The sequence below is a fragment of the Olea europaea genome, chromosome 11 (assembly GCF_002742605.1).
Source record: "Olea europaea var. sylvestris chromosome 11, O_europaea_v1, whole genome shotgun sequence".
Taxonomy (NCBI): domain Eukaryota; kingdom Viridiplantae; phylum Streptophyta; class Magnoliopsida; order Lamiales; family Oleaceae; genus Olea; species Olea europaea.
The window spans coordinates 23,671,148-23,684,078 of record NC_036247.1 but is presented as its reverse complement, the minus strand read 5'-3'; the positions used below and the strand labels follow the sequence as shown (position 1 = coordinate 23,684,078).

The following is a 12,931-nucleotide window of genomic DNA, read 5'->3' as shown; positions in this document are numbered from 1 at the left end:
TAAATAAGAAAGCTAGCCAAATAAGTTATTAATTTATACACTTGATTTGGTGTGAAATATGTTTGAACAAAATTCGCTGAAACTCTCCATTGCAAGGTTAGATTAACTATGTCATTCTTAAATTTGGAATGAGCATCTACTCGATGACAATTTCTGATAGGCTTTCTCCTAATGTACATCCATAGTGCCCACTCTTGACACAGCAATCCTTCCTAAAGCTGTCGCAACATTCACCTTTACATTTGTTAGCCAAAGCCGAACAAGAGTTGATTGTCGAATGCACGTGTTGATACCCTCCTGCAACGTGCTTTTCACTTCCCAAATGGGCCTCCTCATCTCGATGTGTATGTGTACAACATTTTTTCTCTGGGATGCCTTTTTTTTTGTCACATAAGTTATCTTTTTGGGTATTTACACAATGGTTTTCCAGGCAATAGTTTCCTGGATTTTTGCGATCATCAGATTTGATTGATTGCAATGTACTCTTACATGTTGGGATACTATGGTTGCAATGATCACAGTGTCTGTCGTGTAGCCCATTGTTAGATATACAAATGTTGGTCATTGGAGTTGATTTTGCACAATTAGTATCCTCTCTGCACCTTAAATGTGCACAACGATTATGGGCGCTCCGTGGTTCCAAACGTTGAGCAACTTTATGATCACAACACTTATGATCCATATCTCGTTCCTCGTTGAGTGGATTATACTGTTTAGAGAAACGGTGCTTGTCAGCAGAGTTCGAGCATTTCCTGCTTTCACACTTCTTGGACGAGCATGTTTGAGCCTCACACTTCTGTTGTGATTCATCAGAACAAGAAGGCTTATGATTATGAGAAGAGCAGTCGCTTGTAGTTTTGCATTTATGTTTGTGGACATGTGGCTGGCAACATTTTTTCCCGCGTCTTGTCTTTCCTAGTAGCAACATACTATTAAAGATAACTAACAAGCATGTCCCGACGTCTGTAAGAACTGCAGCCCAAACTAATGGATGACCAGCTATGGCCAATCCTAATATTGCAGCCTTGGTTGTAATTGCTATTATCACATTCTCAATGACTTTTCTTAGGACCTTCCGGGCAATATGTGCAGCTTTTGGTATCTTCGAAATGTCATTGGACATAAGAACTACGTGTCCTGCTTCTGTTGCAAGTGCGGAGCCTGAAACACCCATTGAGATACCGATATTCGCGGTAGCTAATGCAGGAGCATCATTCACACCATCACCGATCATGGCTGTTGGACCTTCATTCTGGAGCTCTTTAATAATTCTTGCTTTATCTTCTGGAAGTAGTTCTGCATGAACAATTTCTAAAGCACCCCCTAACTGTAGGAAAATGCATTCCATTAGTTCATCTAGTTCAACAGAAGGAATTCCCAAGCATTGTATTATGTCTTGTGCTTAGGCTTTTTTTTATATACTCCATGTGCATTGAAATTTAGTACATGAAATAACAATAAAAATAAAAAATTTCATAAACAAAATTTAGCACCCTTTTACGATGCATCAGGTAAGAAAACTAAAAAATAATAAAATTTACGAACTAGTCGTCTCATTCTTCAAAAGCACTGAAATAAATCTCAGTTTCTATATATATATATATATATATGAGCCCCTTTTGTGATATAAACGTGTGTTGCAATTGAATTATTAGGAAAGAGAGGTTGAGTGTTGAACCGTTGCTTCCTTCCTTCTCTATTCCTTTGCGGTTAATTGCATCCACCATATTATCCTTTATGAGTAGAGGGCAACCACGGTGAGTAGTTTGGATTTGGGTTGAGCCTTTGATTATTAGTGTTTGATTCTGTTTATTGAGAAACTAAACCCGGATACCCGATTCAAAATTCTTGGTGTATAATTTATGCAACACAATGTGTTATTTATATGCAAACCTTGTAACTTGCTCTTGACTCTAGCCATTTTGCTATTGTAAACAAAAAGACAATTGTGCCAGCTTCCCAATAATCCTTGAGAGCAATTGATCCAGCAACTGCAAGGCATTAAATAATTCATCAAGAAACTTGATGGCAAATGGCACCCCAAATTAACCAACTAGATATGTGATAAGTAAATCAAAATTAACATGGCGTGAATGTTTTCTAGTGTGCAAGCGTATATGAGATTAGGTACCTGCAATGACCACGAGGATGTTGATGTCAAGTGTGAGATTGCGCATTGATGCAACAGCCCTTAACCCAATTGGTATGATTCCAATTGCAACTGCTACAAGAGCTAACCATTCCAAGGGCCTGTAAATATACTTCAGAAATGACAGTAAAAGCAAGGCACCACAAAGTAGTGCATATGGGCTTGGCCATTTGTTCTGGTAATTTTTCTTTCCATATGCTCTAATATTTGCTTCCAATCTTGCTTGGTTCAATGCCTTAACTGTCCATCAACAACACCAAACAAAATAGGAAATTCCATGTCACACTTTGTATTATTTTTAGTATTGCGTACCAAATGTATACTTTAATATCGTCATTTTCTAAATATGCAAATTTCAGTGGCAAATTGCTATAAATATATGAGCATATGGTCATGGGATCAGCAAACTCCTCTGCTCATGTGGCACAGCAAGATTGGTAACTGCTGATTTAAGACCAAATTACTAGAAAGTGCACAAACGGTGTTTGTCATGCAGATATGGTTGCAAGGTCCCTACCAAAAGTATTAAGTTAGTAAAATTAAATAATTTACCTGGTGTGTAGTATTTGGAGCACTTGTCTATAAATCTTTGGATTCTCGATTTGTTGTTTTGAGCCTCTTCTACAAGCTTTGCCATTCTAGCCACCACGCAATCTTCAGCTATAGCCGTAGTTTTAACACTAATGTAGCCTAATGCCCACAACAAGATGATCAATAGCTAGTCGTCAATCAGCAATTGAAAAAAATGTAAGTTCCACAAACTACCGTTAAGATTGATTGTGCTAGCCCAAACAACCGAATCCTTTTGTTTAGATGCAGGAAATGATTCTCCAGTCAGAATTTTCTCATCTACTTCACAGTTTCCATCTACGATGACTCCATCAATGGGGATAATTTCACCAGCCTTAACAGCAAGAATGGTGTTCAACTTGACTTCATCAGCATTGATTTCTTCTCCCGTGTCAGCAAGGACAGCTCTTTGCGGTACTACATTGACCAACGATGACATGACAGCAGTTGCCTACATTGTTATCGAAAAATATGGTCATTAGAACACAAAATACATTCATTTGTATTGTTCCTAGATCAGTTATTGTCAAATTCATTAAAAGCTGGTTCATTTTTCTTTCGAATATCTTCTTTGTCAAGAAAAAAAAGGAAAAAAAGCTCAAATGCATATATACAATATGTTGGGTTTTGATTATCCAATAAATTTGGACAACGATGTTAAAATGAGTTGGATTAATTATATCAACACAGCAACGCATTGGCTCGACCCAAAAATAAATTAGGCCACTTGAAGAAGCTATTAATTTATGTTACTCATGGTCTGTTCATTAGTTTGACGAAAATTTTAGGTGTTAGCCCACCTAATTTACACGATTTGTTTGGTTTTTGTTCCACAACTTCTTGTTTAAGTCTTGGCTTAATTTGTTATGTCTTGGCCTATGTTTTTTTAACGCTATATATATATATATATATATGAGCCCCTTTTGTGATATAAACGTGTGTTGCAATTGAATTATTAGGAAAGAGAGGTTGAGTGTTGAACCGTTGCTTCCTTCCTTCTCTATTCCTTTGCGGTTAATTGCATCCACCATATTATCCTTTATGAGTAGAGGGCAACCACGGTGAGTAGTTTGGATTTGGGTTGAGCCTTTGATTATTAGTGTTTGATTCTGTTTATTGAGAAACTAAACCCGGATACCCGATTCAAAATTCTTGGTGTATAATTTATGCAACACAATGTGTTATTTATATGCAAACCTTGTAACTTGCTCTTGACTCTAGCCATTTTGCTATTGTAAACAAAAAGACAATTGTGCCAGCTTCCCAATAATCCTTGAGAGCAATTGATCCAGCAACTGCAAGGCATTAAATAATTCATCAAGAAACTTGATGGCAAATGGCACCCCAAATTAACCAACTAGATGTGTGATAAGTAAATCAAAATTAACATGGCGTGAATGTTTTCTAGTGTGCAAGCGTATATGAGATTAGGTACCTGCAATGACCACGAGGATGTTGATGTCAAGTGTGAGATTGCGCATTGATGCAACAGCCCTTAACCCAATTGGTATGATTCCAATTGCAACTGCTACAAGAGCTAACCATTCCAAGGGCCTGTAAATATACTTCAGAAATGACAGTAAAAGCAAGGCACCACAAAGTAGTGCATATGGGCTTGGCCATTTGTTCTGGTAATTTTTCTTTCCATATGCTCTAATATTTGCTTCCAATCTTGCTTGGTTCAATGCCTTAACTGTCCATCAACAACACCAAACAAAATAGGAAATTCCATGTCACACTTTGTATTATTTTTAGTATTGCGTACCAAATGTATACTTTAATATCGTCATTTTCTAAATATGCAAATTTCAGTGGCAAATTGCTATAAATATATGAGCATATGGTCATGGGATCAGCAAACTCCTCTGCTCATGTGGCACGGCAAGATTGGTAACTGCTGATTTAAGACCAAGTTACTAGAAAGTGCACAAACGGTGTTTGTCATGCAGATATGGTTGCAAGGTCCCTATCAAAAGTATATTGTTCTTATATTTTATATTGTGTAGTTGAGCCTATCTTCTTGAACGTTTGATTCGTAGAACGTGATAAAACATAGCAAAGGAAATCACAAAGAGGGGCATTTGTGTCGATTGTTTCAATATGCGCTTTTACGCTATGGCTATGGGAGCCGTCTATCCAAGAAACTAATGTAAGAGGTAGAAGGCAAAGGTTGGTGTCGAAGATGGTATGTATGAGCTACTGTGGGAAGAGGATTGGGGACACCTTAGATGCTTGTCCATCAAGGGGATGGTGCCGCAATTGTGGAGAATTTTTTAGACCCATTAGCGTAGAAGAGTATACAATGTGGAAATTGCACGAAGATGCGAGGCACACTATCCACTACGAGGGTGTTAGCAGATTGAGTGGGAGAGTGAGTTATGGATCAACAAACTCCCCTACCTATGTAGCACGACAAGATTGCTAACCACAATTTAAAGGCCAAATTACCAGAAAGTGCATTAACAGTGTCCATATGGTTGCAAGCTTTCTACTCAGAGTATATTGTGCTTATATCTTATATCATGGCTTGTTGGCTCGGGTGTGTGGGAGGCTAACTTGGTGGACTATGAGCTTGTTTGAGAGTGATTTTGAGAATTGATTTTTTGACCGTTAGGAGAAATGTGGGGTCCACCTGTGAGAGAAGAAGTCAAATATGACGGCTGAAATAGTGAAATAACGGTCAAAAATTCAATTTTTTGGGTGAAAAAATCGAGCACAAACAGGCCCTATGAGAACCTGGAGCCAGACAGTCGTTCCGTTATAATAATATGCTCTTTTTTTAAAAAGTCAACGTTTAAAATAAGTTTCACGAGAGATTATATTTTAGCTTTTTAAAATTGAAAATTGTTAGAGTCAAACCTATTATCTATTATTACTTTATAATGATTACATTCAGGCCCCGATTGATCCACATTCTTTCAAAAAATACATTCTTAAATAATAATTTGACATTATTTCAATCACACATTCTTCAATAAAATAATATTACACGCAAATTCAAAAAAATTTCTTATTTTTTAATTATATATTTTTTATCAATAAACTATTCAAAAATGCATTCTTACTAAAATAATGTGGCTCAAACAAGGGCACAATAAGCTACAAATTTCAATCCTCTCCTTGTGAAATCATTTCAATTAATATTTAAATTGATTGGTTATTCACATATAAAGAAGTCATGTTGAATAAAAGATGAGAAATAAATAAACGATTTTTTTGGAAAAAATAAAATAAAATGAAGAGTTAAAATGAAGAGCACTTTTGAAATGGAGTCTCTAAATTTATAAATGTTTTCAATTATGCATATGATGATATTATCAACAGAGAATCTCTTTAAAATGTTTTAGCAACAATGATTTTTATCAAGTTTCCCACCACCAAAACTTGCAAAAATTGAAATCTCGATTAAGAGAGGGAAAAAGGAGCATCCTTAGTCATATCCTGCCCAAAAGACAACACAAGAATTAAATGAGTATGACCATCCTGAAGAAGGATTTTCATTTTTCTTTTCCTTTTCATGCCAACAACCAAAAAAAAATAAAAACTAAATAAATAAATAAAATTACATGAGTATAGGAATTAATTGTTCCAATGGTCATTAAATTTAGGCCCATGTCTTTGATTAGTTACTGAAATTTAAAATGTCGAGTTTTGGTCACTGAACTTAGGTCTACGTCTTTGACTGCTCACCAAAGTTTAAAATGTTGAGTTTTGATCACTAAACTTTGAAAAATATCGTACAATACTACTAGCATAAATATTGAATTTTAAAAAATATCGAGTTTACGGTGAGTAATGTACAACATTTTTCAAAGTTCAGTTGTCAAAATTCGATATTTTAAATTTCAGTGAACAATTGAAAACATGAATTTAAGTTCAATAAACAAAACTCGACATTTTAAACTTCAGTGACCAATCAAAGAATAGAGTTAAGTTTAATGACCATTGGAACAATTAACTCTGAGTATAGCCATAGTCATGAAGAAGGTTTCACTCTTTTTAAGCCAATTTCTTTAACCGAATGGAAGAACTAAAGTAACGTATACGTACATGATGAGAATTTATTATGACAAATAAAGCACCAATATAGTGGACCAATTAATAATCAAAGATCGCTAATATTATTGCTTGAACCGTCTTTTGGTCATAAATGGTGCTTTTTTCCCCTTTCTTGGCCCTGCTTTAAAGAAAGAGCAAGTAGCTCAACCTAATTGCCGTACAGTTCATGTGCACGAGTTAGAACCCATCAAAATTTACTTCTGTGTTTTTGCCGTATTCCCTTAACCTTCTTCCTAGATGAAGTCTTTAAAAATCTATGAGAAAAAATCTTTCAAATGCAGAAAGATAAAGAAATTTGGTTATTAATGAATTACCGATCTGCAACTGAGTGATCAAGACCGTGTCATGGACGACGATAACTGTTTTAGTCGGAACATTGATTGAAAAATCTTTGACTCCATCCATTGTTTTCAGAATCCTCTCTATAAGAGGAACTTCTGATGAACAGCATAGCCCTAACACATCAAAATAAGATTTTTGAAACTTTGTAGCCGCATCCCCTTCCATTTAACTCTACTTTTATGCGCCTTCTGTATACAAAAAATCAGAAAAAATTGCAACAAATTAATGGATCTATATATTCGCTTATATGTACATAAATAAAAATACATACATACATAGATACATATTTATGACTATCTCTAATGTGTGGTGGGGGTGGAAGTGGAAGGTACCTTATGAGAGCTCTACAGGCTCAAGTTTGAGGGTGGCAAGAAGAGGGCTTGGATATTTAAGAATGCATGCAAAGGATGGACAGAGACTAATGAGCAAATCAGCAGATCAAGTGCAACAGGAGGAGCATTCTCTGAAATAATGTAAAGAAATTTCCTTGGGAAGTATTTTATCCTGTGCAAGAATAATCCTGAGGTTCGGTCATGGACGAGGCATATATATATATAACCAAGAATCAGTAACGTAAAGAACAAATTCAGTTGGAGTCCGCATGTAAAATGCACTATGCGAGATTTATGCGGCAAGATTTCAAGGAACCCTCATTGCTATTGGAATTCAGAAATGACCAAATTATTTCAACAGTGATTGTAAGCTAACTATACAATTTGCTAAAAGAATAGAGCATTGTTATTTATCCCCACTAGTGTTGAGCAACCGTCTAGGTTATAATCACATGACATTAAATAATATATTCATTTCAATGCAAAGTCAAATGACTCATTTAATTAAATCTATTGAATTTCTATAGCCAGTTACATTGATGCTCTATCACTGTTGGTGCTAAATAACATTATTCTTAGAAATATTAGTGCTATACCAATCTAAATAACGTTAAATGATAGAGTCAATAAAAAGTAGAATGAAGTGATTTATTTAATTATACATCTCATCGAATGTCATATTAGGGTCGCGTGTTAACACTATTGGTGCTGCATAATATTACTCTTGCTAAATTAGTTAATTACATTACTCTTCATATAAGATGTTTGTATTTGAATTTTGACCAATAATGTTGCACAAATTTCAACAAATAAAAAAGCATCCCAGTTCATTGAACAATTAGTATTGGACACTAGTAGTGCTTTATGACTTACTTTTTTGAAACATCACTACGAAATTTTGACTGTCTAAATTTTACTACACTACAAGAAAAATGGCATCTGGCAATATATAAATGGCAACATTCACCAATTGTATTTTGCTAAAAGGGGTTTATTGCAACATTCAGCAAATGCATGTTGCCATTGGTTGAGAAAATGAAGATTCAGCAACGTTTTTTGAGTGGTTGTTGCTAATACACCCTTTCACAACGTTCAAAGACCGTTGTTGTTGTTTTTTTTTTTGGGAACGTGCAATGCACATTGCTGTAGATGTTTTAGCAACGTTCTTTGAACGTTGCCACTAATTAGTTTCAGCAACGATCATTGAACGTTGCCGTTAACAAGTTTTGGCAACGGGCAATGCACGTTGCTGTATATTTTTTAGCAACGTTCACCGAACATTGCCGTTGGTTGGTTTTAGCAACATTCACTGAACTTTGCGGTTAAATGTCTTTAGCAACGTTCTTTGAACGTTGTCGTTAATCCCGACATTAAAATATAAATCATACAAAACTTGACTCGGACCCGACCCGTACCCTTTTAGTTTGTAAAAAACCCAATCTAGCCCTATAGTGTCTTCCCTGTCTCTCACTATCACTCCCTCTCCCGCCGCTCGCCGTTCTCACTCTCCCCGCCATCATGAATCTTCCCGCCACCGCGAACTCTCTTCCAAACAGGTAATTGATGCTGGTTCTTCCTCAGTTTCAGACTAAGAATGAAGAACTGTTGGGGACTGATCAGTTCTTGGTTTCGATTCGAAAAAGTTTGATTCTAGTTAAAATTTTAAATTCTATGTGTACCCATTTCAAGTTAATAGTTTCATCTAGATTTTGGAGAATTTTATTGGATATCTAAATTATTTTCCTGATTGCTAATTTTGTGTCTTCTTTTGTCCCTGCAGCAATTAGTGGTCTTGCCATTGCTCGTGATGGTGCTAGTGGTGGTGTTGTTCGGACTGTGACTATAAATTAATTTTATTGTTTATGCATTATATATCCTCCACCTGGTGAATCCCCTGCAGTCTTTGACCAAGAAAGATTTATTGTTAGGCAAGAAAGATTGATTCTCCAAGTTAGCTTATTGGGACTTTTTCTTTCCAAAATATCCCTTGCAGAGACGTCCCTAGATTGAGGAAAAATGAAGTTTCTCTTAACTTGTGCATTTTTAAATAGGGAATAAGGAATGTGGTAGTGAAAAGAGAGCTGAAATTGAGTTGGTAGATTGAGGAAAAATGAAGTTTCTCTTAACTTATGCATCTTTGTCTTTGTTGTATGCATCATATATACATGGATATTCCTTAAACCATTCTATTTATATATGCTGCCTAAGAAGGAATATGGGAACTTGTTCTCGGCATTATGATTTAAAATCTTACAATCAATTTATTGCACAATCATTGAAGTGACCCACTGCCTAAGATAATAGAATGGTTTAAAATTTCAGTTCCAACATTCACACACTAAGTCAGCATGCTTTGGAATATGATGTATACACTTCGTTCGACCTGTAAAAGAATGAATACAGAATGTCTGACTAACGTTATTTTGCCTTCACAGTGTTGTATCTGTTGCAATATATTTACACTCCATCGGGAAGCTCCAGAGATAGTGAAACATTTTAGTTTCTCAGCTTTGTTTGTGTCGGTGTCAAGGATGATAATTTTGCTTTTCATTGTTCATTGATTCTGTACTCTTCATCAATTTATTATAGTTAAAAATATCCTTGGGACTGGACTTAGCATACAACCTGATTTGTTTGACTCTCAACCAAGTTAAGTGATTAGATATATGTCACATAAGATGACTACGATAGTCGTTCACTATGAATAGTATTACACTTTAAAAAATTATTTTGTTAGAATTTTAGTATTTATAAGATATGGGTTTTACGAAAAGTGTAGTTGTGAATTTTACGAAACGTGTGGAGTAAAAGAATGTTTGTTGAGCTTAGATTATAATTTTAATCACTTGGCAAATATGTTATAGTTTTTTGCTTTTCTTTGTCCTTATTAACTCGTAAATGTGTGAAACTTGAGGGAAAATTACAGTCAAATCATTTTCTCAAGATCAAATTGATACTTGTCAATTAACCTAGCCTTCGCATTGTTATATGATTTTGTATTCATTTGATCATAGCTTGGTCCTAATTTTTTTATTGAAATTTTTAGTATAAACTTGAGCAATCCACTCACCCGAAAAACATGACATACATTTTTGTAAAACATTGTTTTATGTAAATTTATAAAAACTTTGGACATTAAACGAGTGTTGTTACAAATTCACAATTTAATTAATTCTAATCTAAATCCTTTGAAAGTTTTAAATTTTGGATCATCTATTTCTTACTGTAAGTTCATTAGTAATTTTAAAATCCCTCTTTATTTGTTTAACATATCTTCACTAGGTGTTTTGGAATTATTATAGCAAGTCGGTCAAGTGAACAAGGGGCCATTTAGTTGATGATGATGCTGGACGAATAGCTGCCTATAATAAACCGAAGCATAGAGCTTTGTGATTGGGCTATAATAGACCGAAACAAGGGGCCATTTAGTTCACAATTTGAATTGTTGCTGTTCAATGTTTGATAGTATTATAATGGACAAAGAATGGCTGCAATTATCAAGGTTACTGTCTGAAACAAAATCTTATAAATCTAGTTTCAAAATTTAACAATAATATAAAATGATCATACAATTGCTGTTGTAGATTTTCAGAACAATACAAAGATGGAGCACGGAAGTTTGTAGAACTAGCTTGTGAGACTCTAAATTTAGAAATAATAGGATGCCCTTGTATCAAGTGTAAGAATCTAAAGCATCACAACTATGAAATAGTATATGAACATTTGATTATTAAGGGTATGGATCCTACGTACACTGATTGGCTATTTCATGGAGAAAAATCAAGTAAATCAAATTTGGTCAATGTAGAAATGCCTGAGTCATGTAGGATGTTTAGGGACTTCTATACGCAACATGATGTAGATTCTGAAAATCCTCATGATGGAACAGAGGAAGACATTCAATGTTTAGTTAGCGATGTGGAAACTCCTTTGTATCCTAGTTGTATGGCGTTTACGAAGATGTCAGCTTCAGTTGCTATGTTTAAACATAAAGCTGCACATGGTTTATCAGATAATGGTTTCAATGAACTCATACATCTTGTGCGGGACATGTTACCACAAAATAATACACTTCCTAACTCATTTTATGAGATGAAAAAACTTATCAACACATTTAATCTTGGCTATGAGAAGATACATGCTTGCTTGAATGATTGTTGTCTATATAGGAAGGAGCTTGAACATGTTGAATTATGTCCAAAATGTGGTTGCTCAAGATGGAAAGTTAACCAACAAACTAAGAAAGTTAAAAAAAAAATTCCAGCAAAAGACTTGCGTTATTTCCTTATCATACCAAGACTTAGAGGATGTTTGGAATAGAAGAGATGGCAAAATAACTTAGATGGCACTCAAATAATAAGAGTTAAGATGGTAAAATGAGGCATTCAGTTGATTCACTGGGATGGGAAATGATAAACAGAAGGTGGCCACATTTTGCGTTAGATCCTCGAAATATTAGATTGGGTCTTGCCACCGATGGATTCAATCCTTTCAAAGATCTTAGCTCTAAATATAGTTGTTGGCCAGTTATTTTAACTATATACAACTTGCCTCCGTCATCATGCATGTCGAAGGAAAATTTGATGTTGAGTTTATTAATCTCGGGACCAAAGCAGTCAGGTAATGACATAGATGTTTATTTGGCACCACTTATAGATGACTTAATATTGTTATGGAGTGATAGGGTTGAGATGTATGATGCAGTTGCGAAGTCTACATTTAACTTAAAAGCTATTTTGATGTGGACAATACATGACTTTCCTGTGTACGAAAATGCATCTGGATGGCCCGTCAAAGGAAAAATTGCATGTCCTATTTGTCGTGAACATACATGTTCAGTATGGTTGTCACATTGTACGAAGTTAGCATACATGGGACATAGAAGATTTCTCCCATTGAGTCATCCATTTCGCATGAAAAGGAATTGGTTTGATGGATATATTGAAAATGGCATTAGGCCAAAGATAAAAACTGGTGAAGAAGATTCCTATGAAGTTGATCAAATTGCAAATGATTGGGGCAAAAGTGGTAAGCGAAAGAGAAAGAAGAACATGACTCAATCCAATGTAACGTGGAAGAAAAAGTCAATATTTTTCAGGCTAACATATTGGAAGGTAACTCTCGTTATATCATTTCCTTTTTTAATACATCTAACTGCGTTTAGTATCTCATGAAACAAGTGATGTTTGATTTGCAGACTTTACTTATACGGTATAATTTGGATGTGATGCACGTGAAAAAGAATATTTGTGAGTATGGATCTGCTGTTATATACGTTGAATGAGTATAGACTGGTTATGTAAAAAGAATGAATATAGTTGTGTCTTAAAAAGCTTTAAATGACATTGTATTGTTTTTAAATTGCTTGCTCTTTTTGATTAATTTGTTGTTATATTCTTTCTTTCTTGCAGTTACATGGAGTTGAAGTGAGTTCGAAAATCTCTTTTGTGCTTGTATCGTCTTGGATCTCGTCTACGTA

The 12,931-nt window shown here is 35.0% G+C and overlaps 1 protein-coding gene across 1 annotated transcript; it reads right to left on the bottom strand.

Annotated features, from left to right (window-relative positions):
- Positions 1 to 7,776, bottom strand: LOC111404607 (cadmium/zinc-transporting ATPase HMA3-like). Its single transcript, XM_023033392.1, has 10 exons — positions 7,453 to 7,776; positions 7,093 to 7,308; positions 4,155 to 4,412; positions 3,917 to 4,014; positions 2,915 to 3,170; positions 2,630 to 2,839; positions 2,132 to 2,389; positions 1,894 to 1,991; positions 1,679 to 1,805; positions 1 to 1,401 (listed from the first exon to the last, which is right to left on the bottom strand). Exons 2-10 carry the CDS (start codon positions 7,283 to 7,285, stop codon positions 137 to 139), a joined length of 2,763 nt encoding a protein of 920 aa, XP_022889160.1. The 5' UTR covers positions 7,286 to 7,308; positions 7,453 to 7,776; the 3' UTR covers positions 1 to 136.
- Positions 7,777 to 12,931: the final 5,155 nt, after the last annotated feature.

Bases quoted from the DNA above. Each gene is read 5' to 3' on its own strand.
- LOC111404607 (XM_023033392.1), bottom strand. From the start codon at position 7,285: ATGGAAGGGGATGCGGCTACAAAGTTTCAAAAATCTTATTTTGATGTG. The intron at 3,171-3,916 runs GTTTGCATATAA...ATAACAATGTAG, and splicing joins AGTCAAGAGCAAGTTACAAG to GCAACTGCTGTCATGTCATC. The intron at 1,402-1,678 runs GTTCAACACTCA...AAAAAGCCTAAG, and splicing joins AGAGAAGGAAGGAAGCAACG to CACAAGACATAATACAATGC.